Source organism: Fusarium odoratissimum, assembly GCF_000260195.1.
Source record: "Fusarium odoratissimum NRRL 54006 unplaced genomic scaffold supercont1.14, whole genome shotgun sequence".
Taxonomy (NCBI): Eukaryota; Fungi; Ascomycota; class Sordariomycetes; order Hypocreales; family Nectriaceae; genus Fusarium; species Fusarium odoratissimum.
The window spans coordinates 580,100-606,573 of record NW_022158700.1 but is presented as its reverse complement, the minus strand read 5'-3'; the positions used below and the strand labels follow the sequence as shown (position 1 = coordinate 606,573).

Genomic DNA, 26,474 nt, shown 5'->3' with positions numbered 1-26,474 from the left:
CGTAGATCAATTACACAAAAGACGATTTACTAATGAAAGGGAACCAGAAGTGTATCATATTGAGGAACCAAACATCCTTTAGACTAACAACATATCATTTTTTAACCATACCCGAACCCTAAGAATTACAACTTGCTCTGCTTGATCAGATGAGCATTAACAGGCGAAATTGCCTTCTCTGTCTTCCAAAACTCCATAATATTCTCCATCCCCAATTTCTCAAAGCCAATATGCGAATCCAGACTCGCACCCGCGTTGTGCGATAACAACTCCACGTTCTTCATCTTTAGCAACTCAGGGCTGATGTACGGTTCATTCTCGAAGACGTCTAGTCCAGCACCTGATAAATGACCGCTGGAAAGAGCTTCAACGAGATCAGCTTCGTTGATGAGTTTTCCACGCGCAATATTGACAAGCTTTGCGCCACGCTTCATCTTTGATAAACCAGCTTTGTTAAGAAGAGTTTCGCCTGCAAACGGCGTTGCGACGACGACGCAGTCTGCTTCAGCGAGGAGAGCGTCTGATGATTTAAATGTTGCGTTAAGGGGAGTTTCGATTGACGAGGGCATTTGGGCGATGTCGTTGTAGATGATCTTCATGTCAAGTGCTTTATACGCTTTTTCTGCGATGCGACGGCCGATGCGGCCGAAACCAATGATCCCGAGGGTGAAACCGCTGGGATTGCGGGATAAGGGGGCTAGGTTCTTGTTGGCGTCGATGAATTTGTCCTTGTCGCCTGAGCGGGCTGCTGTGCTGGACCAGCTTAGGTTGCGGAATACAGAGATGATGAGCCAGATTGCTGCGTCGGCTACTGATTCTGTACACGCGGCTGCTGCGTTGCAATACGTGACGCCTAGAAACACATTAACATTCATCGTTATAGTAAGAAAAGGAGTGGTGAACGTACCTCGCTTTGCAAGAGCAGCTGTATCAACCCAATCAAAGCCAGCTCCCGCACTAGCATAAATCTTACACGACGCAGGAAGAAGTGAGATCAACTCATCATCCCAATTTCCCATCTCACCGCCAGTGTTCCAGAACGGTCTGTAGATAGCGAAGAAATCACCAAAGGTTTTTTGCTTAAGGGCGTTGATGAAGTCGGGGCGGGACATGCTGTGTGAGCGCTTGATCTCAAAGTGAGATGTGAAGGTCTTGTAGAGATCATGGTTCCATTTTATGTCGTCGCCGAGATGGAGGACGATTGGTTTGGACATTTTGGCGGTGCTTAGTTTGTTAGAGGGGAAAAGATTAGTGCTTGGTTGAAAGGGATGAGATGTTGGAGGCAGGGTATTATAATGATACGAGTTTGAGTGTAACGCAGTTGCTTGAGTGTGAACACGGGCATTCGGCCGATGGGGGATGTTGAGAGAATGCCGGCTCTTGAGTGGGTAATTCTGGCCGATGGACTGTTGATGATCGACAGTTTGGGGGAATTTTGGCCGTAAAGATCCATAGAAAAGACGATTTGGAGGGGTTGGATTGGTTGGGGCGAGTACCCCGGATATTGAGATCGGGGTTCTTCCCGAGCAGCCGTTATCGTCGGTGAAACGGAAATCTGGGGTAGATGAGGCGGAAATATTAAAGATGGCCCATTAAGAGCATGAATGATGAGATACTGGTAATGAAGAATGAGGGCAAATTTTCAATACCTTGAGACAGTAGTACTGGTGATATCTCCTTACTGGCCACGTCTATACTGAGATATTTCTTTAACGGACCACTCGTCGAGTGAGTCTTTACTATCCCTTCAACTAACTTAGTCTCACATATGCCTTTGATAATACCCCATGCATCATGGCCGAACAGCCAAACAGAAGTCCCTCTTTGACCATCGAGCTGCGACAGCGTCGCCAGCTTCTGGATCCTAATCCTTCTTCTTGATTCTGGGGAAGCTCAACCAAACACCGGCAACAACAGTTATCAGCGCCAGAATGATAGGCTGCAAAACACCAACACCCTTATGATTAGCTATAGCACCGATAGCGAACGGAAACACCGTTCCGCCAGTACCGCCAATCGCCATGGCAAATCCGATAGCCGACACGTGGATCTTGGCGGGTAGGAGTTTGGCTGTGACCATGACGGCTCCAGGAAATAGAGGGCCGAGGAAGAAGCCGAGAAAAGCGACTGCAACGGCTGATACGATGAATTTTGGTACAAGCCAGAAAAGGAGTTGGAGACCGATGCAGATGAGGAGATAGATCGAAAGACAGAGTCTCTCGCCGAATCGCTCGGTTACGAAGCCAAGACATGCGCGCCCGAGAGCCATACCGGCCCAGAAGCCAGTGCCTGATGCACCCGAGGCATAAGCTGAAGCCTTTCGGACGCGGAGCATGAATGTGACGACCCATCCACCAAGACCGACTAGAACAATGAGCATTTCCCGCAAAGAGAGTATTAGGGAACATACCTTCAACACCCATATATGCAAAGAAGAACAACGCGCAAAGCCACGTAACCTTAGACTTGAGCGCCTCTCTGGTTCCGGCACCACTACCTTCCGAATTGTTCGCAGCATGCTCAGCCTGATATACAGCACCAGTCTGCTGCCAGAACGAAACAGTCAAACCAACCCATTCCACCACAGAAATGCCAATCTACGACGTCAGCCAAAGCAAAGTATAACACGTACGTGATGACTCACCATAACGTAGTAAAACGTATACCAAGGCAGCCCCGCCGAAACAACCATGCTCGTCGCAATGAGTGGCGAAAACAACGCGCCAAACGAATAAAACGCATGTAAGAAGCCTTGTACCGTATTCGCTTTATCCATGGCTCCAACCCAAGCGCAGAAACATGCGTCTGTCAACCCGTTTCCGAAACCGCTCATGATATTGCACACGACGAGGACGGGGTAAGGAGGATGGAGGGCGAGTGCGATGAAAGTTATGAGGTGACAAACTGGCGCCATGATGGCGACGCCACGTTGGCCGAATTTCATGTGGATGCGCGCATTGGTAAATGCAGCGACGGAGTATCCTGCGAACGGAGTGAGGAAGATGAGAGAAATGATGGTATAACTGAGATCGTAATATGTTTCAAGCTATAACTGTTAGAGAAATCGTCTGAACGGGTTGATCAACGTACGTATGGGATCAAAGCCTGATATCATTAGTAAAGTTAAACGAATGGGACTGGGGACATACGCCAACAGCCGCATCATTCATCCCAGCAATGATAAACGACAAAAACGCAAAAGCCAACTTGGCTATATTTCCCCTAGGATAATTCCATCGCTGGACCTGCGCCGACGCATACGGCGGGGGTATATCATCCGGTGGGGGAGAAGGTTGCTCTTCGAGCTCTTTACCGCGGACGTGACATCCTTCTAGCGTTGTGAGCTCAATCGGTTCATGTGTTTGTGTAGCTGTGCTCGACATGATGACGGTGAGAAGTTTGAGGAGGAAGTGGAGGTGAGATGGAGGGTTTTATACGAGCTTTGTTATGGAGGGGAGGGATCTGCAGAGCGGGTAAATACCGCGGTGCGTTGTAGAGCCTCAATGGGAAAGAGGGCCAGCGGAATGCTAGTGCTGGTGGTGACTTGACATGCGGGGTGACGAGGTGGGTTATGCTTATTTTGGGGCGCTATACTTAGTGGAGAAATATTCGGTAGGCAATGCGGGCCGTATTCCAGGTTTGTTATCAAATGACCACCAGAAGAAGAGCAGAAGGAGAGTCTCGGTATATTTCCGTACATAAGGGAATGTACCCTTTTGGGAGAAGGAGACGTGGTTGCATCATTAGAGTCACATGGTAAAGTCATATCATGGAAGTCATTGAAAGGTCTGTTCACAGAGAACAGAGGCTGGAAGCTAAGGCTGAGGGCCTAAGTTTGGAATAGAATCATACAGTCAAGGAGGAATATACTTTCGAAAGATGGTTCGATTCAAAGCAGTGCGCAAGGCTATATAAAGCTATCTCCTTGACGAAGATTTCCGCATTCGGCCATGTTTTCTACTTTGGTGGTCTAGAAGGACATCATGTCTAATAAAGCTCTTTTCTGGGCATTCAGGGCAATAGTAACGCTTTCTATGCTCTTTCGGCTGGTGCGTTTCCAGGTGCCTCGCCAGCTCTCTTTCCTGGAACATCCTGTCACAAAAAGGACAAGACCTGAAAGCTGTAGGGGTATTGTTATGGGACCTGGTAGAGTAAATCAGAAACTCTAATTCATAATTTTCGTTACTGATCACTTACTCTGTGTCGCACATTTGTCCTGAAGAACCGTAGGTATGATCCAGAGAATCAAGTCCCATGCGAGCTCTGACTGCCTCAGTTGTTGCAATAGACAGAGGCCGGGAGGTTGGATATTGTGTTAATGACTGTGGGGTTTCCATATTGACTTGGTGCGTGGTAAACCTATCATGATATGAAGCCATGTTATTGTGTTGGCCAAAATCGAACGCAAAAGGAAGGGAATGTTGGATCTCGTAGGAAGGGTCAGGCGGTATATTAGGTCTCTAACGATCCGAAATATCTCCCCCAGCCACTCTATATGAGACAACAGATTGCTCTTCAATACGTGCCTCTGTGTTAAGGCTAGTCCCAGAAAGTGCCGGCATAAAGCCAGTGGCGAGGTAGTCGCGACTAGTGATATTTCCGATGTGACGAAGCGCCTCTGTCTCGTTATGGGTTAATTCAATGTCGCTGGCGTCGAAGTCGAAAGTGGCGAAGTTTGTGTTTTCCGAGCCCTCATTTACTTCCGCCATCGAGATGGTGGGATACACAATGGGAGGAGATGACGGCACAGATTGTTCCCCAGATGACATGGTAAAACGAAGTTACTGTTGTAGAACGATGCTGTAGAACAACCTGATAAAACTGTAAATCAATGTCTGGCTGAACCAAAGCAAGCGACGTGTCCAAAAAGTGAGTTTGTGACTGTTATAAGAAGTCCCAAGCATTAGATGTTACTCTTTTCTCAGATTCCTGGAGGCATCCTTTCTGGATACGTACTATGAGCAAAGGTGGATTGAGCTGTTGGGTGCCTAATTGCCAAACCGTAAAGGTATAGGAATGATGCCCAGCAGGTATGATCACCGAGACCACCCATCGCTATTGAACTCATGCACTGAAAGCTGCATTGTCCAAGCGTCAACGAGGACAGACTTTGGAGATGTCGAGGGTCTTCGAGAACACCGTACAAACCATTACGCCAAGGATGATCGGTTGTTGGGTCATATGTACGTTGATGGCCAGCTAACGCAGATGGCCGACTAATTGAACTTTGGCGATTCGGCAAAGATGCCCTGGTCTCCAGCGAGGTCCTCGCACGATGAAATCTCGAGCAGGTCCTGGCCCATCTTGTCCTTAACGCGCTGAAAGAACCGCCGCATATCGCCCGCGGGCCCCATGAAGCTGCCACTGTTAACATATTTGGGTCGCATAAACTTCCACTTCCATCTCCCGATCTTATAGTCGGTAAAGAAAGCCAAAGACGTCGGATGAGAGGGGCGTAGACACTAGCTCCGCAGCTCCAAACATCCAATTATTTTTATTGAAGAGGTTCCAACTTATTGGCTTCTTGAGATTGAAGCTAACTTGGTGCTTATGGTGCTGATAACTGAGCCATGTTAATCTCAAGAGAGTAATACTGTTAAAGAACAAAATCTTGACTTTAACTCTAACTCTTTATTGAAGTATGGGATTTAACCCAAACCTGGCATTGGACATAAGCCTGTCCTTGAATAATATTATAAATATTAATACTATTTTAATTAATACATACTGACCCTATTTAAATCTACTATTACTTATCAACATATATGTAAACCGGCGCTATGAGCCCAATACGTAACCACGTCCTCCGCCTTCTCAGTTGACCACCGTGGCCCGTCCCCGAGACATATACTACTTATAGTCATCATCCGAACCAGCCCACGAAGGCGGGCTATTTCCTCTGGCGAGCCGCACCCGCGCACAGTCCGATCAATCACATCGTAAGCAGGACCTAGCCTGTTTCTCAGCAGATCCTCCATCGCAATGGGCGTTAGGAAAGTCTCCAATGGGGTTCCGTTATCTTCGCATAGCCTGGTCATGGCTGCCAATATCCCTGGGGACTGCTCTGGCCTGTTGCCGGGATGGTCTCGATCAATCGTTCCCGTCTTACGATATATCAGGCGGGCGTGGATGCCGTTCAAGACATCTCGGCCAGGACTGGTGGATATAATAGCACTGAATATGTTTTGGGCTGTAGCCACCGCCTCAATGTTCCCTCCGAGCGCGGCGCCGAGTATCTGGAAGCCCCAAGACAGGCTGGTCCAAAACACAGTAATGGCGAGCGAAGAGCCGTCTTGGAGATATGGAACAATGTCCATGGGCGGATACTCGATTGGGATGGAAGTCTCGGGGCCGAACCAGAGGCCGTAGCCGAGTGTTGGCGACATTCTTCCCGATTCATGATGGAACTTCTCAAAGCCCAGCCCACCTGTATAGGGAGCTCTGCGCAACATGGGAGGAGACTGTCTTTGAATATTTGTGGTGCCTGGCTCCTGTTCCCATGAAACCGTTCTGGCGCCAGCCACCTCTGATGATTCCTGCGCCGGGGGCTCTTCACGGACAGAGCAACTCGGGGGGTCTACACGTGTCAAGCCTGTTTCTTGGGGTATTTCGACCCCAGCGAGCCGACACGCGTCGCGCACTGCTGCAGTCATTCCGGCGCTGTCTTGCTGAGCCCCAGCGCGCGCTATTGAGGCTATGGCGGCCTGCATGGACTCTTTGCTGGCCTGGAGCTCGTTGATGGTGTCAATCTGTCTCTGGCGGAACTCCCGCTGAGCCCGTCTTCCACGCGCTCGTCGATTCTATAGCACTTGTGTTAGCCTAGGGTCTTTCCAGCGTGACAACGTCACGAGGTGCTAGACATACCGCAAGTTGATCATCATTGACCAACTTGTCCTCTTGCATATAGGGTTCCTGCATAATCTTTTGTAACCAAGATCAGTAGCTAAGTCGAGCTCAAATTGGCGAACGAAGAACAGCAGGGTTCAGAAAAGGTGATGGCATTATAGCTCAACGTGAGGTTGAGTTAAGTTGAATGGCTTAGAAATTGGACAGATTCCTAAACTTTTGGTTTAAGCTTTAGCTAGACTGCATGCGGTCAGGTCTAGAAATCGCCACCGAGTGGATCTGATAAGTCCGATGCGATCTGACAAATCCAATTGGGGGCGTCAAGAGAACGGCAGTTAGCATGCTTATTAATCATATCGATATGTATTTAGTTGACAAGGGAGGGGAGGGATGCCACAGACCGACGGAATTTTGATAGACCTTCACCAAAGGACACGTTGTTGTCAGCATACCCTGTTATCATTGTGTTATCAAAAATATTGATATCTAAGTTACCCGGGATCTAGCAAGCAGACTGGGCCTTTACAGCCAGGCGTTTTCACTGCTGATCATCCTGGCCGATAGGTGTACCCTACTTCGCCGCCAAAAGTTCCAGATAATGCTCCGCAACGCTCTTCACCTGCTCCTCAAAGCTTGCAAACTTCCACCCAAAGACTTCTTCCGTATTAGACGAGTCTAGGCGAATAGGCCGCGAAGGCTGGCTCCCCTCAAGGGGGAAATTGCCGTCAGCCACGGCCTTAGGGAAGTTTTGTCTGACGATATCCTTGGCGTCTTCCCAGGTGGTGCCCTCGACTCCGCCCGAAGAGCAGAGGTAGTTGCGATTGCCCTGGATCGCAGGGTCCAGCGCGTCGATATGTGCTCTTGCCACGTCGTTTACGTGGACTGACACACCGAGACTTGGGGTATCGCTCTTGTTGTTTAGCAAAACGCCAAGGGTGGTGCCGTTGCTGCCTTTACCGACATCCTCAGGCGTTCGGTTCAGCTCGTTTTTTCCGGTCACCATGCTGGGTAAAATGCTGACAACTTCAAAGTGCGGCTTCTCTTCCTCCTTAAAGCGCTCCGTGGCGGCAAGGGCTGCTGCCTTGGAGACACCGTAGGCGTCCATGGCGTTTGCGAAGGGACCGTCAAGGTTGGTCGGGGTGTAAGTGTCTCGTACTATGAAGGCGAAACCGTGTCAAAAGGCTGTGATGAGCATCTTTAGGAATTTATCCCTCCCACTTACCAGTGAACACTTTCGTAGTATCGGATGATACAAGGTAGTCCCAGGTTATAAGAGAAGCGATCGAAGAGGTAATAACAACTCTCTTGATTGTCGGGACCTTCTTTGCCGCCTTGAGAATGCCCAAGGTTGCTTTAACGGCTGGTTCGATCAGGTCGCGCTTGAATTCCTGGCTCTATGATGGAGAGTATTCTGATTAGCGATTATAGCGGATAAATCTTGTCACCAGTAAGGAAGGGAAAAGAACTTACTGCTGAAGGAAGTGGAGAGGCAACGTGGACTACACCGTCCGCGCCGTCAAGTACGCCATGGAAGGCACTTGGAACGAGCAGTTCCGGGACTACTGCGAACTCAACCTGGGTCAAATACGGCTGTACGGAATCGGTGGCCTTGATTTGATCGGCCTGAGATGCATTGCGAATCACGGCTCGAGCATTGTACCCTCTGGTGAGAGCTTCAACGAGCACGCGGAAGCCCACATGGCCTGAGACACCGGTGATCTACCGCAGACAGATCATGAGTCAGTACCTGGGAGACCAGTATGTCGAGACCATGAGGCACTTACAACAAGTAGCTGCGGAGACATAGCGCTAAAGTCGTAGAGGACGTTTCAATACTGAAGTCTGGATGATATGTTACGGTGGTATTATACCTGTGATGTGACACAATGCCAAGATATGAATGCTCCGTTTCTCCTATGAATTGGACAAGAACTCCCTTATTATGTCTGCATGATACGAATTGGAAACTCTCTTGTCAGTAAAAGTAGTGTAATCCATCGGTGCAATCAGTAACAAGCCGTGGGGCCATCGGCGCATTCATTTGCCGACGTTGCATAATTACCCCGAGCTCCCTAATTTCGCGGGCTTCCGCACTCTAGTCATCCTGAGCTTGGCATGATTCGTCATGTCGGCCACTGCTATGTAACTGTGACTCTACACTCTGAAGGTCCCATGCCTTGACGACTTAATTGCAGAAACGCGTAAGCAAACAAAAGCGTTGAGTATATAAGACCATTGTCTTCTAGTAGCACGGTATTGAACGCGCTTATGGGGATTATGATGCAGATATTCGAGTCAGACATTGGGAGACGGAAGGGATGTGAACTTGAAAGTCTACACTACAAACCGCTGGTGAGGAAACGCAAGTCTGTGTTCCTATTATGAATAAAAAGCAATGTACGACAATAGAAGAAAAAGAATAGAGAATACATGTGACCTTTGGTCCAGATGATATCAGCGTTTAACACTAAAATGGCCTACTTCTCTCGACAGCTCCATAATCCGTAATACAATGGTGGTGCAAGTTGAGAATAAACTATAATACAATCCTATGTCACGAGACTTCCTACCAAACAGTGGAAAGAAACAACCTCTAGGCTGAGGTATTGGGCTGTTCGTTTGTTATGCGACGTGACTCTACTCATACACAAGGGGGAGATCTCGGCCAAGGTTGAGCTCAGCATCGCCAAGAGTGAGATTGTTGGTGACAGCCAAGGCCCTACCGATCAAAACTGGCACAGCCGGGTCAGTCAAACGAGCGGTAAAAGACGCAGCGTCTCGCAGCAGATCCTGCAAAGTAGGACGCGACCGAGCGTTGATCGCCTTCTTGATGGCAGCCATGGCCGGCAGGGGATAGAGACGCAAGCGCGAGGTAAGACCGTCAATATACTCGTACATCTCCTCAGAAGAACAAAAGGCCTTATTGATCCAACCGATTCGCTCTGCATCCTTGGCGTTGATATCGTTTCCGCTGAGGAGATACTCGAGCGCGAGACCGCGGCCAATAAGTCGAGGGAGGTGCTGGCTACCCCCACCGCCGGGGATGAGACCGGTACCGACCTCGATTTGACCAAAGAATGACTCAGGTTCAGAGGCGAAACGCATGTCCAGGGCCAACAGAAACTCGTTACCCCCGCCGCGAGCGCGACCTTCGACAGCGCCGATGGTCACCTGGGGCAGATCGGAGATTTCATACATGAGCCTGGCAAACTTTGGCCCAACGGTTGCTGAGGCTCAACATTAGCAAAGAGTCCCGTCATAAGTGGATGAATGGAAGCTTAGTCCTTACCAACGCCAGGCATCAGAAGGTCCAAGTGGGCACAGAAGAACTTGGGAACATCGCTCTTGAAGATGACGACCTTGGTGTCGTTATCATTGTGAAGTCTTCGAACGAGATCAGTCATGCCATCCTGGAAGTCGACACCCCAGAGGTTTATAGCCGAGTCTGGGTTGTGAAAAGTGACCTCGAGAACGCTGCCATTCTGAGCTGTCTTCAAGCCGCGGTACTTGGGGAGATCGAGAGTAAAGGCAGTCTGTAGCAGGGCTCCAGAAAGGACGAGATTCTTTAACCACGTGGGAACCATGATGAAATGAATCGAAGTAAAGTTAAATTGGTAGGAATCGTGTTGAGATGTGACTATGATTGTGAGAGTCGTAGAGTGGATGAGGATACGGCATGAGAGCAGACAAGAGTTTTCTCTCTTATATATCGGTTTTGGAATCGAACACCTTGCCATCTCGTCTTCTGGCACTTACTGAGATGCAACGTCCGTTCACCTGCCTAATCTCCATAAGTTATGCTTTAAGATAAATGAGGAACAACCGCCGAAGCAAGGGTCGTTTAAGCATAGGTATGCCATGAATCTCGACGTAGTATCACTAGAATAAACTTCGACAAGCCGGAGTTAAGACCCGCATCTTGTGTAGACAACCTGGAGAAGTCAAAATCGGGTATTCCGTGACGTTGTAAAAAAGCTTAGTAAAAGGCGGATGTATTGTAGCCGAAAGGCTTGGTGCTTGCACGTACCTTGCCTTAGTAAAAGGGAGGCTCAGCTAGAAGCTCCGCTATCAGTCATCGGGACAATTCGAATGCCGACTTGCAAGTCTGATCGTCACGCCACTAACTTAAGCCTACCCTGATCGGCTTTAGCCGAACTAGAAAACTTAATCATGCTACTAATCAGTGGACTACGGATTTGCTACTTCACTGGCTGCCGTCTTTGCTAACAGTCTTGTGAATACTCCATGCCTGTCGGTCCATCGGGGGTTGCAATTGGGGGAAGTATGTAGAACCACCAGATTTAGTCATAAAGGCATAGGGTTGGCTTTATTTCTCATGGTTGGAACGCTAGATTGGCCGTACAAGCCATGCCTCAGAAGCACTTCAGTGCAATACACCTTACTGCCCAACACGCAGTATCGACCCAGGCATTACATTCTCAAGACATACGGTCAGATATTTGTGGATCATGGGAACATTCAGAACCTGGATAGATGGGGCTGGATAAGCGGCCTTTACATTTCTTATTTAGTTGGGAGTGCACAACAGAATAAGAGGAAACACACTACGCAAAAAGATTCCAGATAGTGTCGCTAGATGCGATCTTTAGCTGCATAGCAATTCAATACAATTACAACTACGCACTGAGAACGCATGATCAAGAAAGAGATTACAAGCACCATAGCTAAATAGATATTACTAGAATAAAACGACATACGTGGAACAGAACAGACACCGTCGCATCAGTCACATGCCAATAAAGCTTTCGCCTACTCATGCTCCTGCTCCCGCTCCTGCTCCCAGGACTTATAATGCGCCTGGAAGGTTTCCTCAACTGGGCGATATTTGAGCCCTAGCTCCCGAATGCTCCTCTTGTTATCAACCTTGAAGGGGGTGCTGAGGTTGGCAGACGACCACTTCTTGGAGACGCCAATGAAGGGTCCAGCAGCATAGACCATCAGAGTAGGCAGGTTCCAGCACGGAAGCGCCTTGGGATTCTTATGAACCGGACGCACGAAGCCAGCCATCTCCAGCAGGGAAATCGCACGATCACCCGACACGATGAAACGGCCCTTGAGGCTCGTATCTTCGCCAGCCTTTACGTGTGCTTCGGCGACTTCCCGTACGTCGGCAACCGGGTAGGATAGGTCTGCAACACCCATGCGATTATCACCACGGTACATAGCCTCAAGCAAGTGCAAACTGCCAGAGACGGAGTCGGGTGTAAGGGAAGGACCAACGATCAGGCCGGGGTTAATGACCACGAGAGACCAGCGGGTTTGGAGCTCGTGCATCTTCCAGGCCTCGCGCTCGGCCACCAACTTGGAGTAGGCATATGGGTAATGGTTGACGCTGCTGCTCTCGTTCCAGCACAACTCTGTAAGAGTTTGGTCCGGCGCTTTGAGTACATCGGCGTTGTCTCCGTACGTGGCAGAAACTGGCGGAGAGAACACGTTAGTTCATCAAGAACTGAAACAAAAAAGGAAAGAAGATAACCATACCAGAGGAGGTGAGGACGACTCGCTGAACAGACTCTATTTCATTGACCGACTCTAGAACATTCTTGGTGCCTTGGAGTGCTGGCTCCACGCAGTCCTTGAATCCATCCGTGATTTGGTCCGGGAGCAGAAAGGGGGAAGCGACATGGTAAACGACCTGGCAGCCCTTCATGGCTTCAGCGAAGGAACCGAGTTTCATCAAGTTGGCTTCAAATATGTGAAGCTGACCGGGGAATTGAGCTTGAAGATCCAGGAGCGGCTTGCACTTGGACTTGTTCTTCAGGGAACGGACGGTCGTGTGGACTTTGTGGCCTCGTTCGAGTAGAAGCTTGATCACGTAGAGGCCAACGAAGCCAGTGCCGCCTGTAACTAAACATGTTGACATGTCTTCCTTTTCGTAGCTGGGTGATTGAGGAGTGAATGAGGTTTCGTAACAGTGTAAGTTCGCCAGTGCCAAAGCTGTTGATGTTCCGAGGGCTGAGAAACGAGGACTCGAAGGGGACGACCTCGTTATTCATTGAGCATCTTGAATGGCCCAACTAGAAGTACCGACATTGCGAGTTGTTGAGTTGAGAGATTACAAAGCCCGGGAGTTCCTGTAGCGGCAGAAGATTTAGGACGGACATGGCCTTACATTAGCTCCGATGTTACTGATAGGGGTGGATTATTTCTCCGACTGCATTACTAACAGGCCTCACCGACCAATTAGCTATTGCCGGGCTCAGAACGTCATTTTAGGATAGGAGAAGATTGTCTGGCATGCTAAATTAGTCTCGAGACTTACAAGCTTCGGTCCTTACCAAAGGGGCATAAGAGGTGGTTTATGTGAAACTAGCCGGTAATTTGAGTTCGATCAATGCCTCGACAGGCCCTTCATTGACGCACACAAAGGATGTCGCTATCGGCAGGTCTGATAGACTTTGTCAATGGTGGCTGAGAGTTCTAAAAATGTTTGAATATAGGTAGAGTCTCATATCGGTAACTCAGCTATTGTGCAGCTTTCATGGGAAGAAGATAGAAAGATAACTGTAGGGTAAGTATTTTGCGGGGAAGATGCTGTGGTCTTTGTTATCTTGTCCGTAGAACAAGTCAATCTCGAGAATTGAAAGTAGCTGAGGAGAAGCCGATATACAAAAACAAAGGCTATATTGAGTATCAGTATAGACTCGCAAGCAATATCGCATCATATCTTTTGAAAAGAAAACCGGCAAAGTTGGGTGCAAATGTTGTGACTGTCCAATTCTATCACAATGCTAACTTTTGTGACGCGTCTACTGTGTGGCAGCAATCGCTGCCCTGACAGTCTCTCTAAGACTCTCCTCCTGTAAGCCAAGCACTGTAACGGCAGTATTCTCCGTGACGGCCTGTCCAGCACTGTCCGAAAAAACATATTGGCTGAGATACTCTATGAAAGCGCTGGGATCATTGTTCGCAAGCTTCTGTTGCCCAATCTTCTCCAGGTCTGAAGTCTTGACATTAGCCACAGTGAGCTCAGAGCCTATCTCCTCTTCAATGGACCTTTTCACCTCATTCTGAGTAATTGTAAAGCAGGCTATGGTCAACAACTTGCTGGCCGTGGCTTCAGGCTTGGCCAATGAAGCGGCAACATATTTGCCGATAAAGGCAAGATTGGTACTGGAGAATGGTTCATTGCCCGAGTAGTAGATCTGGCAGGTCTTACATTTGAGGGTCGAATCCTAAAAAGCCATTTTTAAGGCCCTGTGATATCAATTAGCCTAACAGAAACTGATAATGCTGGCATATTTTGAGCATCGTACCCAGTCACTATGCCAGTCCACGAGAACCAGCTATACTCATTGGAGAGCTCAATAAGATAATCAACGTTGGCAATCTTTGGCGCAACAAATTGACCAAATTTGGTACCACGTGCTTCGCGGGTGTTGACGCCAAACTCAGACGGGATGAATCGTTTGAATTGAGCGGTAATTGCGGCATCAATGAACAGCTTCTATGAAGCAATAGCCTCGCCACTAACGGTGGAGACAACGGCATCTCGTCCCTTCACCGCCTAGACAAGAGATCCCTTGGAGGACAAATCTACCTTCCTTACGACAACATCAGCCGGAAATGTCGCTTTTGACTCTTGCCTGGTTATAGCCGTGACTTTGAAACCTGTACCGAGGAAGCGCGCTGCAAGCCTTGACCTAATTTTGTAATCCGGGCATCACGCATTGTGTTGAATCAGGAACAGATTGGGAATCGGCATGATTACATCTTGGAGCACAGGAGTAGTGTGGGAGATGGCTAGGTAGCTAGGCGCCTAATTGGTCACAGGTACATATTGAGAAACCAAAACCACTAAAGGATCCACCTTTGTAATTCGGGAATTCATGCATGAGCTGTATCAGTAACAGCTCGGGAGTCGGCTTCATTATATTTCGGTAGACGTTAATCTTCGACTTATAACAATTCAACCAGTTCAACGGCCTCTTCTTTACATTTACTCATGGTAAAAAGGCTCGATTCTCTATATGAAACTGGGTTCACCTCATCTGTTTTGTTATTTATATAAAATCGACTTGCATTTATTACTCAATTCTCAAAATGAGCGCCCCGTCAAAGTACCTTATTACAGTAGCCAACTGCGGTATCGGTAAAGGCTTCGTGCAACGCATCTTACAAAAGCCCTCCACGACCGTTGTCGCTGCTGTCCGCGATCCCCTGCACCCAACTTCCAAGGCCCTCCATGACTTGCCCAAAGGTCCTGACACCAAGCTTATCATCGTAAAGCTAGACTCTGCAGTTGAGACTGACAGTGATGACGCCGTGGCTCATCTTCGCAACGAGGGCATCAACTCTTTGGACATCGTCATTGCGAATGCTGGTATCGCTCAGGGAGGCGCCGGTGTGCTTGACACATCAGCCTCCAACACTCTCAAGCACCTCACTGTCAATGCCATTGGACCCTTGAAGCTCGCTCAGGCCACTGCACCTCTTCTGAAGGCCAGCGAGACTGGTAGTCCCAAGTTCATTGCCATCTCTACTATTATGGGCTCTATTGGCTCACAAGAGCTCTTCAGCCACTTTCCCAAGTCTTCAAGCCCGTACGGTGCCAGCAAGGCTTGTCTCAACTGGTTTATCCGTTTAATGTCCTTTGAGGAGCCTTGGTTGACGACCTTTGTTTTCCACCCTGGCCTGGTGGAAACGGACCTCACAGCCGACAGCGGGATGGATATGGAGGCTCTGGGAGGCATATCGGTTGAAACAAGTGTAGCCAACATGGTAAAGACCACATTTAGTCTCGAACACAAGGAGTTGACTGGATCGTTCCGGAATCATGATGGTACTGTGATCCCATGGTAGGAACTGGTAGAGAGTGGAAGAATAAAGTAAATAGTATAGCTCCCTTACTTAGTTAACTTTACTAGGGTTAAATATTACTAGAGTGCAAAGATACTATTATATCATTTTACATAAAGAATTAGGTTCATCAAGTCTGTGATCTGGCTACGCCTTTATTCAACCCTACGCCTTACCAAGATGTTTGCTAATAGCTCGACGATTATTTTACTGTTGATTCGCTCAGGCAATGCGCAGGACAAGGGCTGTGACTCGTGCCATGTAGAAACCAAACATTAAGCTAGAGAATATGATTTTGTGGTTCCGTCGGCGATTATTTTGGAATATTGTCATGTTAGTCACGGCAAAACAGATATACAGGAAGATGAAGTCGCCGCGAATAGGAGTGTTAATTTCGTTGCTGGGGACGCCACCAAGACCAGCAGTACTTGGCAGGTACAAACCGCCATGCTTTTCAAGTGAGGATATTATGGTAGAGGGTTAAGAAGTATTTAAAATTAAGGCCTAATAACGTAGTTCATCACCAGGCGGGCCACATCACCAGGCGGGCCACTTTCTCAATTTCATTCACTTCAGCTTCAACACGCGATTACTCCCACCACGATTATGTCAGATCTCAATATTGAGTCGCGTGTTATTCGTGCAATGAATGCCAAGCGCAAATGCCACAATTAAGCATTTATCTTTTATGACTTCTGGACGTGGAACATCGTCATTAGTGGGAAATGCAACTTATCACTGATGTTTATGTTAGTTATCGGGCCAACTGTCTGTGGCCCCCAAACCCGTTCGAAGTCAACTAACCGCAGTGGGAAAAAAGGTGCATACTCTGCTTGCTTATGATATGTCTGGCTTACTGTGCATTCCATCCACTACGACATTGAAGCTCACCGGCCAGGGTTGTGCAAGGGTTTTGAAAACAAGATAAAAAACCAGCGAATGAGTTCAACTCAAGCTACAGATTACTTTGCATTCATATATACTTGTATAATTTACAGGCTCCTCTCATGGTTGTACTTAATTCGTCAAAGACGACAGAACACGGCACAGTGATTGCAGGCGGCTTGAATGATGAAATAGTTCCTTACTAGCCAAGACAATTCTGCACATCTGCATTTCAGCCTCTGACGTTTCCTTGAGCATTTCGCAAAAGATAAGCAAGTGGCTTAGGGATGGAGGCAATAAAGGAGGATTTCCGCAGATATGTGTTGGGTCAGAGTTGGAAGTTGAGAAATCTACTAGAGGTCCACAAAGATATGTCTTCGACTGGGATTTACTATATTAAGGAGGCCCACCACGCAAACGTAGAATACTCAGCACCAAGTGAACACAGAACAATCAGTGAACCTTATCTACTTTTCTCTTCATATCAACTTTATCATCTCTTCTTTGTGTATTATTTCACAACAACAAGATGAGCTCTTCCGTCAACCAAGCATCCGAGGCTCTCAACAGCAAGCAGTAGAGGCAGTATCAGTGTCTCTGTATTTTGCTTCAAGCTGTCAACGAGACTTGCAAACACATGAGCGATATCAGATACTCCTCTGGAAAGAGTCGCAGCGATGCCCTCTTGACCGATTACCAGAAGTTCATTTGTAAAATGGCACAAATCCTCGATGATGAGAAGGGTGGCGATTCTGCCACAGCGCTTATTCTTGCGAAAGGACTGCGTGGACCAGACTACGTTTTTGCCTCAAACTCGAGGAAAGCATCTGAACTGGAAAGAGCCAAGTCGTTTCTCTCTGACCTCCTCGGATACGTGGGAAGCAACCCTGATGAATTGACTCCCAAGGGACTACAAAAGCAAGTCTTTGATCGTATTCTTGAGTTCAATTTTCTCAGATTTGATGCATACCTAAACGGATTGGGTACCGCTTTGCAGTCCTGCATAGATAACTGCGAGAGATCACAGGAGCCTAGCAGTAAGCATATAAAGAAATGCAGACAGTTCTCTAATCTAACAATGATAGGGTTCAGCGACATGGCTCAGCTGCAAGCCATCAAAGACAAGTCTCTGTTTCCTCGCGACATGACTTCCTCTATTGACTCCAAAAAGAAATGTAAGAAGCCAGCCCCACCTTCATCTCCGACATTGGCAAAAATGCTAGGGACTAAATGAGACTTGGAAATAGTTTTCCGTGACTGCGAAGATCTTATCAAAGCTATACATCACAGCCAAAATACCGGAATAAATAAAGTCTTCGACAAGCACATCGGCATTACCGAGCCGGAAATCTCATATCAATGGTGTCAGCTGCGCCATCATCTTGGCCGTCTTCATTCACTTCGCCAAGCTTCCGAGGCCATAATCGATGCTTCCACAAAGTGGCCCTCGCTATTCAAAGACTTCACGGTCAACTACATTCCATCATCCCGTCTCCGAAGGTTCACTCGCCTCCACGGACCGCACGCTTCGCCAACGGAAATTATTGAGGCTGCATTTCCAGATCATGACCTAACATATTACGAGGGCGACATCGCGGAGCTTCGCAGACATGGCCTGGATGAACAAATCCAGAAGCAGGAGCTCAAGTTTCCATCAAAGACTCTGGTTCACTGCGAAGCGAATTTGCACGGCCATCTTGTCAAAGCTCGCAAAACTCGACCTTGTGACTTCTGGAATGATGTCATGTTTATCGCTACTAGCAAGCCTCCTTGCAGGCTTTGCTATTACTATTTTCAAGACGGCGACAACGACTTCCAAGTACAGTGGTCCCATATGAACCTTTATCCTCGATGGCGGCTCCCCGACGTTGTTGATTCTAACGATGAAGCAAGCATTGGGCATCGTGAGGAGCTGATAGAGGATATATTCGAGCACATGCAGGAAAGTATACTGAATGTTTTACAAGAGAAGTTCCCTCAGTGGAAACGAAATGATTCTCGTACAGACTCGCGAGGCTGTACAGATGTTCGAGAGGGTGCGGATAGTAGAACTCCAACTGGCGAACACTATATGCCACCCTCGGTGATGGATGAGGTAGACTACGTGACGGACATATGCACTGAAACTAAGACTTTTGGTTTTGCCCATTAAATCCTTTTCATTGATAGTTATATCTCAATATACGATTATACCTTGAAGTCTTTGTCCTTGGTGTTTTGTTCTAGGCTGCTCTGATTGATGTTTGAACAAGTTCACAATCTTCCAAGTGGTTGAATTGCTTTGAGATCAGCTACATATGGCCACTGTCAATCACTGCGCGCTGATTGTCTGATTGTGTCGATTGTGCTAGCGCTTGTGCCTACCACTGCGAGCATTATCGTCCAGCTATTTATTATCCAGTTGCTCTTTTTTCGCAATTCACGTCACCGCTGCCATTTGGTCTGTGTGGCATGTTTTTGGCCATCAATTCAGTCTTCATCTCCGCTCTCGCTCTACATCAACTTGGAGCGCACACCTTCTCTCCTTGACATCACCGCTGAACTTCCGCAAGGCATTATACCATTTTCGTCAAAGGCACGCCGCCATGGAGCCACGCCCCCATGATCCGAATCTGTCAGAGAGCCTGCAGCCTCTCATCGAACGGGCTGGATCTGTTCTCGCTCAGAAGATGGAACGGGCCGTGAATGCGGTCTCTAAGCTGAAAGCCCAAGGAAAGCGAGTGCTGATCTTCGTCAAGGAGGACTCGACCGCAACGTAAGTCGGGAAAGTCAAGGCCTCTCGAAGAAAGACACTGATGGGTCGGTAGTAGTTTGAACGAAATGATGCGCGCCCATGGACTGAACTCCCACGAAGTCGCCACCATCTGGAAAAGGGCTGAATGTGGGTTCATCGTCTGCAATTTCAACGACGCCGACCATCCCACCGATGCTGTCATCACGACATTTGCAACGCTCAAAATCCCAGGTCCCAGGTTCTACGGCGCCTGTCATCGCGGTATCGTTCTCGAGATGGCCGACGACCTTGAGGACGTCCTCCGGGCTACTCGTGCTCTGACCAGCATTGGCCAGACGCAACAGGTCGAGTGGACTAACTACTACGTTCAAGAAACACTCGACATGGTGCACGATCTTGCTGTTTCTCGTAAGGCGGTGTTGAGACTATTTCTGAATCCAGCTATGTATCCCGAAATCACGGGTGACTTGAGAGGGATCCTCGCTTTCCACGAGGTCGCCCTTTCAATGGGTCACGCTGCGAGTCGGTATCCGAGAAATCGTGTCCACTGGATCTACATGGAGACCGAAGAGATCAAGCGGGAAGGTAAGATTATTTCATCACTCCAAGTTCACACGCCATCTGACCGCCACAGGTCTTTTCTACTCCGCCGTCGCCAAGCTTCTCAAACCCTGGAGCTGCTAGCAAATTCAAAAAAAGCACCATGGCTCGTATCGCCAAGAGCTGGAAGCCTGGGCAGACCCTGACGATGGATCACGTTAACCTCAAGCTTCCGACGATTGAGGATGGCGTTGTCTTGTACAACTATGTAAAGGACGGATACAAGCAACAGTTGTGAGTTCCTTATGAAGGGCTGAAGGGTGGAATGTAACCAAGTCGTAGCTTAGGCATGGGAAGTCGCGATACTTTGCAGTGAACCGGGGAGGGATGGCCAGTGGAAAGAATATGAGCTGATGTGGTTGACGACCATCCTCTCTCCCGACTTGGTGCGTGACTTGTCTGATCCTGTGAGATAATGCACCTGCAAATGAGACAGTAAACACCCACTAGTCTTGACCATTCCACTCCCTCTTCAAAGTTCCAATGAGTGCCTTTGTCTTCCATTTGATCACCTCATCAACCTTCTCCAGATACTGTATGGTATGGGTTCGCACACAGGGATCTCTTATGCAGTATCCACCTACAAACAAACTCACATCAGCAATCATTCTCACATTTGGACTGAGGGGAAAACCTACAGAGCGAAAGCATATGTGCAGGCAGATAGAATGCGTTTGCAACATGAGAATTGGACAAAGCAAGACCCATCAGCATGCAGAGATACGAAGATATGTTGTTCTAACAATCCGTCAGCATTTTTCAACAAGAGCGCTATCTTGACGCACCTCAAACTCTTGTCTCCTGTGATTGTTTGTAGTCTGTTTGATGTCGCGCAAACACAAAACAGCCTTGGATGCGTAGTAATGCTGCATCGCCACCACTCGATCATGTTAGCAAACCGAAAAGGTCAAAGCAAACAACTACTTACCAGGCACCGACGCAGCGAAGCAAATGACTGAAAACGGCCTGTCACTTGAGATATCCGCCGCTTTGTGGAATACGGGCTTGAATGAAACCGGTCTGGCCTCATACCATTCCTGCATCTCCCTTTCAACAGCTTCCCACTTTCCAAGATCGCCGTCTGGACTCTCCATTGGAAGAAATAGTCTCATGAGTTTGGCAAAGTTATATACTGCCCTGTTCGCATAAGCGGAGTCATCAGATCTCCGAAACACCGTTGACCTCTCAAAGTTCTCAAGACATATCTCAAGAGGTTCCCTGCGAACAACGTAGACGTAGATAGCTTGTCGAAGATGAACCCAGCTCGCTGCCTCTGCCAAGCCACCTTGCATGACAAACCGAGCAATGGCCTCATGATTCAACAGATTCTGCGTTCCACTGAGATGGTGATAGTAAGAGTCAGTCTCGTTATCGTTCTCTTCGTACAAGCGCGCGATCACTACGGCTGTGAGAAGCGTCGAGTCCCACGTTTCAGGCGGTTGAGCGAAAGCTTCGATGAGCAATTTTATGCACTTATTGTGATAGAATGTGCTTTCAATGTCGTCGGAGCTGTTGGTGCAGCGGGAGTCGTAGCGGCTTGCGAGGGCGAGGAGGCCGTTCATTATCATGGGTTGATGGAGCGCCAGACGGGGGACTTCTAGTGCGAAATGGCGAGCGTCATCGCATGCGTCGGACTTCAAGGGTTAGATCTCGATGTTATTCGTGATAGGAATTCTTACAAGAGGCGCGAGTTTGTGGATGTAAGTCATGAAAAGGAAGGCTTCTCGTTCCGTCAACTCGAAGTGATCTTGACTGCAACCTTGGCCGCTTAAACCTTGGCCAGTGGCATTAGGAGAATTCCTGTCGGGGTCGAGAATAAATGGGATGGATGCTCGTGGGAGTGATGGACTCTCTGCTTGGTATGCTGGGCTCATGTTCTGATCGATTGGAGAGTCGGTGATGAGGTTTGAAGGCGATCCCCAATAACTGAACACCTGTTCCAAAGGCCCAGCTTCAGGTTGGGACTGCATGGGGTCGTCTATCGATATTTCCATCATTCCTTCAGATATCGGCTGCGTTGCCGACTCATTCGCCTCCTGTCTCGTGTCCGCTTCCTCAGGCACCTTGCCATCAATTCCACGAGGTGTCGTGAAAGAAACTACAACAAGTCATTATAAATCTCAACAAGAGAGCTTGTTATTGGCAACTTACTCTTCTGAGGAACCTTGGCCCATTTCCGTCCAGATTCCTTCTTTGTTTCTGAATGAGTGTGTTTGAACCGAATGTCATTCTCAAACCGGCATTCCTGCCCTGACTCTAGACAAGTCCCGCATTGGGAGGCTCCGGGCTGGGTAACGCACTTTCTATGTCGGCGGCGACAAGCAGTGCAGCATTTTACTCGCTTCATGATGTTGACTGACTGTAGCTAGGATATTGTAAGAGGTGGAATCGGATCTGGGGCGAACGACATGGGGGTAAGAGATGACGGCGGGGAACAGCTAGACCCATGCGCTAAATCCGCTATAGAAATTTGAGGTCGGACTACTGTGATTGGCTCCCCTTGGTAGCTGTAGGGTGATCAGGTTCAAGGGAGCATTGTTCGCAATGATTTGATAGTATGACAGATGCTGCGACTGTGCCTACAAACCGCTGTCGCTTGGCCTCGCCCAATGAGCAAGTTTGAAAGTTAAGAAAAGGTTGAGATTGCTATGTTATTGATCTGAAAAGTATCTGCAATGTTGTCCGAGAGAACCTCAGTCTTGAAGCATGCGGTTTCCCAATAGATCTCGGAGCCTATTGCTGTTCTTCTCCGGAGGCACATGGGGAAACGCAGATTGGCAAAATTGTAGCATTTAAGTAGTAAATCAGCATGGCAAAGCTAAGATCGCACAGTATGAGCTGTTAGGTCAAAGCCATAAGCCCAGAAAGCCCCAAATCCCAGATTAACCATATCGCAACCTGCGCTCTCAGCCCTACCCAGAGCGCTATGTTAGGCGCCCAGTCTTCGATTGAGGCCTCCATATCTGGGATGAAAACGGCCAAGTTCCATCATTCCATGCAAATGCGTACCAGAACTAATCATTCGTGTCCCGAAGTTTCCTCTCAAAGTCGCCGCTCCCGTTCCATCCTCAAGCGAGAATCATCATCCCTCAAGTTCGACCGAATCTCGACAGCCTGTCTGAGCTCCTGGTGTAGACCATCACCTGCGCTGACTGCAACGTAGCCGGGCGTGAGAGGATTGCGTGAGTCCAAAATAACCCCATCCTCCAACGACAGAGATCTCCCTTCGATCATGTCGAGAGTTAATTCGCCTTGGTCCGGACTCCAGCGACGAGCAATGTCAGACAGGGGCTGGAGAAATCTCTCGTAATGTCCCGGATTCTGCATGAGATAGTTTGCCACCGCCGAGTAGAAATGGCCCTCTCGAGCTACCAAAGGATGCTCCTGTTCAGCCCAAGTCACTCGAGTTCTGGGGTACCGGTTGCTGTCTTGTCCGAGATACCGCTTGATTAGTTCAAACCCGCAGATGACCCTGTACTCTCCTTTGATCTCGTCAGGAATTTCTCCCTCAGCTGCAAGGATGTCGGCATACTTCGACGCCATCCATGTTTCGACCCAGCCATCGAACGAGTTCTCCAGATAGAGAACATCCCAGTGGACTTCATATTCCTGCCCCATTCTCCAAAGTCGGCCGAACCCATGAAGCATGGTAGGGAGGTTTTTGGGATATTCCACGACAATTCCATAATGGCAGGCTCCTTGGAGGTTCATGCCGAATCCATCGAGTTGAAAGGAGACAACCAGAGCGTCGACTTGGCTTTCTGGATCGTTGAACTGACGAACCATGTGAGCTCGCTGATCAACATCGTTTGAGCTTCTAATGTTGAGAGCATTCACGCAGAGGCTAGTAAGTAAGGCCATCAGAATCCTATCGAAATGTTAGTCGCAATAGCTTGATACTGCGAGGCCCGGTAAAACTCACAGGGAGGTCAGAGGATTGTCAACAAAGACAAGAACACGATGTTCTTGTTCCTTCAGTTCCAGAACGCGATTGATTGTCCAACAAAGCTTGGGACTTCGTGGGCAGAACGTCTTGAGGATGTCTTCGCGAGTCTCAGGGAACTCGACATGTTGATTTTCCTGCATCACGCTGAGATACCATAGTAATCCACCAACTCCATCCTTCCGCAAGATCTTCTGGATCTCATTGGGAACATCAGTGTCGATAGTCCCTGTGTTTGCTCCGGAGAGGCTGAACGACTTCAATCTGTTCAAGCAAGGCCGGTTGTCCATCACCTTTTGGCCTAGTTTCGAATTAAGAGGTGTTTGTTTTTTATCCCCATTAGCCCCATCAGGCTTTTGCGTAAGAGGGTAGAATTCGATGTTGGTAGTTGACAACGCCAAGGTTCGAACAATCGTTGGGTTTGGCCACATAGGTTTGGCCTTGTCAATAGTGCCATGGCCAATATCCTTGTCCACGTCCCAAGAGTCGTGAAAAAGAAATGGATAGTGCTTCTTTATGATATTGTACAAGTCATCCTTATCCTCGTCGTTATGAGACTGAAGTTTGACCATTCTGATGTACATGGGAGGGATGCCTTCGCTTGGCACCACGGTTGTACCGTCAGGCATGGTCGCAGGAGTTAACATTCCGCGACGAAGACAGAACATTTCGAGAAGAGGTCGAATAGCTTCTCGTGCGACTCCAGGCTTTTGGGACTTCATCTCTTCGCAGAATCTCTGAAAGAGGTCCGGGTTCATCAGGAACAAGGGACCCTTCTTGTCCTGGATATACGTAATGTACTCTTCCCTCATGTTATGGTCACGAGAGGTCAACGGGCCAATTGTTGAACGCCTTGATTGGATGATGTGGTCCATAGTGAGGCCCTTGTACTCCTCGCCGCCTTGGAGAGCCTGCCAAGCTTTCTTCTTGAAATACACCCATGCGCGGAAACCACCGTAGCCAGGGCGAAAAACGAACGGCCACTGTCGTCTCCACAGCAAGGTGACATAGCCCTACATGTCTTCTTGGTGGTTCAAAAGTGGTGTCGCTGAAGCTACCAGTGTCGCTTCATGTTCCAACTGAGTGATCAACTGGTGTGTTCTGGTTCGAGGTCCGCGAATGGCGTATACGTCATCACAAATAACCCAGTTGTAGCTTTGACCCTTAATCCAGAACTTAAGCTCTTCCTTTTGGTCCTTGTTATTTCTCTTTCGCTTCAGTCCTCGACGTAGTTGCGCTGGCACCTGGCTGGCAACTTGACTCTGTTCGTGGGAGATCATGCGTCTCACGGCCGTGTGATAAGGAATGATAGCAATGTTGCGAAGGGTCTGGCCCATTGACGTTAGTAAAAAGGCATTAAAGTGTAGATAGTATCACTCACCTCGATGCTTTTGTGCGATGAGGCATTCTCATCGACCCAGGACTGCAGACCATCTTCTTCATCCATGATATGGCCTTCAATGAACTCATCAGCAGCCTGGGCTTTTGTTCCATGACAAATCTGGATGTTGAAGAAATCTGGGAACCAGTGCGACCATTCTCGAAATGTTTGGTAGGCAAGATCCGGTAGACAAAATAGTACACTTGGCTTGAACCATCGCTTTTCATCACGAGGCTTGAAGGTCCCAGCTTCAACTTCTGCCTTCATGCGATGATAGTGGGTGGCCAAGGCAATGCCAATCTGAACAGTTTTTCCAGTTCCACACTCATCCGCTAGAAGCGCAGCGCGAAGAGGTGATTCGAGGGTGGTCGAAATCCAGGTGGCACCTGGAGCAGGCAATGTTAGCGATGAGTCTCAAAGTGAGAGCAACGACAGCGCATAAAACTTACCAGCAATTTGATGAGGTCTTGCTTTCAATCCGTGTTTCATCACCCCCGGAATGTGAATGCCGGTCTTCCAATCGATACCATTCGTATCAACGCCAACCGTGCGACAAATTGCTTCCAGGTCTTGCTGATTTGGTTCCATTGACTTCAGAAGTTGTGTATGGATACCATTGGCAACCTGATTGTTGGTTGTGGCGTTGGCATGACTTGCCAGCCACTCCCTGAGCTCCTGCATCTCAGCGAGGGTTATAGTTGGGAACCCATATGGAACACGTATTCTAGAAGGAGCTCCTGCGTTGCTGTTTGGCGGCTCGATAGCCTCCATGACATCCCCAGACTGAACGGCGCTATGGACTTGAAGTGACTCATTCCCATTATTCAGCGGTTGGGCATTAAAGCTAGATGTGGCAGCATCTTCGTCAGTCTTGGCACGCTTTGAAGGAACTTCGTTACTTGGAGATGCGCTGCGCTTCTCTCCAGATGAACTTGTAGAGACTTACGTGATCGAGGTACCATCATCAGGCGTAGGTACTGGATCCGAAGTAGCTTCAGCTTGGGGTGCACCAGAATCAGAGTCCATGGTGAAGATGAATTAAGGTTGAGTGGATGAAAGAAGAAGAATAATATCGTCGAGAGAAAGGTAATATAGAACGTTTGTTAAGTTGAACGAAATGAGACAGGGAAGAAGCTTGGGTTGACCTACTGGTTGGTCGTAAAGTGTTGGTGCAGCTTCAATGACGCGGGACGACGGAAGATGCGAAGGTTGACCCTGCCAACCAGTGATGAATGAATTGGATAAGAAGAGCAAGTTGTGGTCGA

General features: G+C 48.4%; 13 protein-coding genes across 13 annotated transcripts; 3 read left to right on the top strand and 10 right to left on the bottom strand.

Annotated features, from left to right (window-relative positions):
• Nucleotides 1–33: 33 nt before the first annotated feature.
• Nucleotides 34–1,359, bottom strand: FOIG_09040 (alcohol dehydrogenase). Its single transcript, XM_031209225.1, has 2 exons — nucleotides 908–1,359; nucleotides 34–853 (listed from the first exon to the last, which is right to left on the bottom strand). Exons 1-2 carry the CDS (start codon nucleotides 1,212–1,214, stop codon nucleotides 126–128), a joined length of 1,035 nt encoding a protein of 344 aa, XP_031061262.1. The 5' UTR covers nucleotides 1,215–1,359; the 3' UTR covers nucleotides 34–125.
• A 276-nt stretch (nucleotides 1,360–1,635) lies between these two features.
• Nucleotides 1,636–3,383, bottom strand: FOIG_09039 (uncharacterized protein; the record flags this gene model as incomplete). The annotated part of the gene is made up of 5 exons (XM_031209224.1): nucleotides 1,636–2,364; nucleotides 2,411–2,597; nucleotides 2,645–3,046; nucleotides 3,091–3,105; nucleotides 3,150–3,383. The coding sequence occupies 5 exons, from the start codon at nucleotides 3,381–3,383 to the stop codon at nucleotides 1,865–1,867; spliced, it is 1,338 nt and encodes a 445-aa protein (XP_031061261.1). The 3' UTR covers nucleotides 1,636–1,864.
• A 1,077-nt stretch (nucleotides 3,384–4,460) lies between these two features.
• On the bottom strand, nucleotides 4,461–4,769 carry FOIG_09038 (uncharacterized protein; the record flags this gene model as incomplete). The annotated part of the gene is made up of 1 exon (XM_031209223.1): nucleotides 4,461–4,769. The coding sequence occupies one exon, from the start codon at nucleotides 4,767–4,769 to the stop codon at nucleotides 4,461–4,463; it is 309 nt and encodes a 102-aa protein (XP_031061260.1).
• Nucleotides 4,770–5,756: 987 nt separating this feature from the next.
• FOIG_09037 (uncharacterized protein) lies at nucleotides 5,757–6,918 on the bottom strand (the record flags this gene model as incomplete). The annotated part of the gene is made up of 2 exons (XM_031209222.1): nucleotides 5,757–6,800; nucleotides 6,865–6,918. The coding sequence occupies 2 exons, from the start codon at nucleotides 6,916–6,918 to the stop codon at nucleotides 5,757–5,759; spliced, it is 1,098 nt and encodes a 365-aa protein (XP_031061259.1).
• Nucleotides 6,919–7,417: 499 nt separating this feature from the next.
• Nucleotides 7,418–8,651, bottom strand: FOIG_09036 (uncharacterized protein; the record flags this gene model as incomplete). Its single annotated transcript, XM_031209221.1, has 4 exons — nucleotides 7,418–8,001; nucleotides 8,069–8,240; nucleotides 8,317–8,565; nucleotides 8,631–8,651. The coding sequence occupies 4 exons, from the start codon at nucleotides 8,649–8,651 to the stop codon at nucleotides 7,418–7,420; spliced, it is 1,026 nt and encodes a 341-aa protein (XP_031061258.1).
• An 832-nt stretch (nucleotides 8,652–9,483) lies between these two features.
• On the bottom strand, nucleotides 9,484–10,430 carry FOIG_09035 (enoyl-CoA hydratase; the record flags this gene model as incomplete). The annotated part of the gene is made up of 2 exons (XM_031209220.1): nucleotides 9,484–10,073; nucleotides 10,136–10,430. The coding sequence occupies 2 exons, from the start codon at nucleotides 10,428–10,430 to the stop codon at nucleotides 9,484–9,486; spliced, it is 885 nt and encodes a 294-aa protein (XP_031061257.1).
• Nucleotides 10,431–11,616: 1,186 nt separating this feature from the next.
• FOIG_09034 (cinnamyl-alcohol dehydrogenase) lies at nucleotides 11,617–12,730 on the bottom strand (the record flags this gene model as incomplete). The annotated part of the gene is made up of 2 exons (XM_031209219.1): nucleotides 11,617–12,284; nucleotides 12,349–12,730. 2 exons carry the CDS (start codon nucleotides 12,728–12,730, stop codon nucleotides 11,617–11,619), a joined length of 1,050 nt encoding a protein of 349 aa, XP_031061256.1.
• Nucleotides 12,731–13,616: 886 nt separating this feature from the next.
• FOIG_09033 (uncharacterized protein) lies at nucleotides 13,617–14,538 on the bottom strand (the record flags this gene model as incomplete). The annotated part of the gene is made up of 3 exons (XM_031209218.1): nucleotides 13,617–13,980; nucleotides 14,124–14,314; nucleotides 14,485–14,538. 3 exons carry the CDS (start codon nucleotides 14,536–14,538, stop codon nucleotides 13,617–13,619), a joined length of 609 nt encoding a protein of 202 aa, XP_031061255.1.
• Nucleotides 14,539–14,910: 372 nt separating this feature from the next.
• FOIG_09032 (uncharacterized protein) lies at nucleotides 14,911–15,669 on the top strand (the record flags this gene model as incomplete). The annotated part of the gene is made up of 1 exon (XM_031209217.1): nucleotides 14,911–15,669. One exon carries the CDS (start codon nucleotides 14,911–14,913, stop codon nucleotides 15,667–15,669), a length of 759 nt encoding a protein of 252 aa, XP_031061254.1.
• Nucleotides 15,670–17,188: 1,519 nt separating this feature from the next.
• On the top strand, nucleotides 17,189–18,703 carry FOIG_09031 (uncharacterized protein; the record flags this gene model as incomplete). Its single annotated transcript, XM_031209216.1, has 3 exons — nucleotides 17,189–17,588; nucleotides 17,637–17,726; nucleotides 17,799–18,703. The coding sequence occupies 3 exons, from the start codon at nucleotides 17,189–17,191 to the stop codon at nucleotides 18,701–18,703; spliced, it is 1,395 nt and encodes a 464-aa protein (XP_031061253.1).
• Nucleotides 18,704–19,136: 433 nt separating this feature from the next.
• Nucleotides 19,137–19,969, top strand: FOIG_09030 (uncharacterized protein; the record flags this gene model as incomplete). Its single annotated transcript, XM_031209215.1, has 3 exons — nucleotides 19,137–19,306; nucleotides 19,359–19,870; nucleotides 19,920–19,969. The coding sequence occupies 3 exons, from the start codon at nucleotides 19,137–19,139 to the stop codon at nucleotides 19,967–19,969; spliced, it is 732 nt and encodes a 243-aa protein (XP_031061252.1).
• Nucleotides 19,970–20,109: 140 nt separating this feature from the next.
• Nucleotides 20,110–22,232, bottom strand: FOIG_09029 (uncharacterized protein; the record flags this gene model as incomplete). The annotated part of the gene is made up of 7 exons (XM_031209214.1): nucleotides 20,110–20,284; nucleotides 20,333–20,465; nucleotides 20,524–20,623; nucleotides 20,671–20,765; nucleotides 20,814–21,519; nucleotides 21,565–21,983; nucleotides 22,037–22,232. Coding segments are annotated over 7 exons (1,650 nt in total). The 3' UTR covers nucleotides 20,110–20,283.
• A 605-nt stretch (nucleotides 22,233–22,837) lies between these two features.
• Nucleotides 22,838–26,235, bottom strand: FOIG_09028 (uncharacterized protein; the record flags this gene model as incomplete). Its single annotated transcript, XM_031209213.1, has 6 exons — nucleotides 22,838–23,753; nucleotides 23,808–24,841; nucleotides 24,887–25,156; nucleotides 25,210–25,595; nucleotides 25,659–26,107; nucleotides 26,156–26,235. The coding sequence occupies 6 exons, from the start codon at nucleotides 26,233–26,235 to the stop codon at nucleotides 22,928–22,930; spliced, it is 3,045 nt and encodes a 1,014-aa protein (XP_031061250.1). The 3' UTR covers nucleotides 22,838–22,927.
• Between the last annotated feature and the right edge of the window lie 239 nt (nucleotides 26,236–26,474).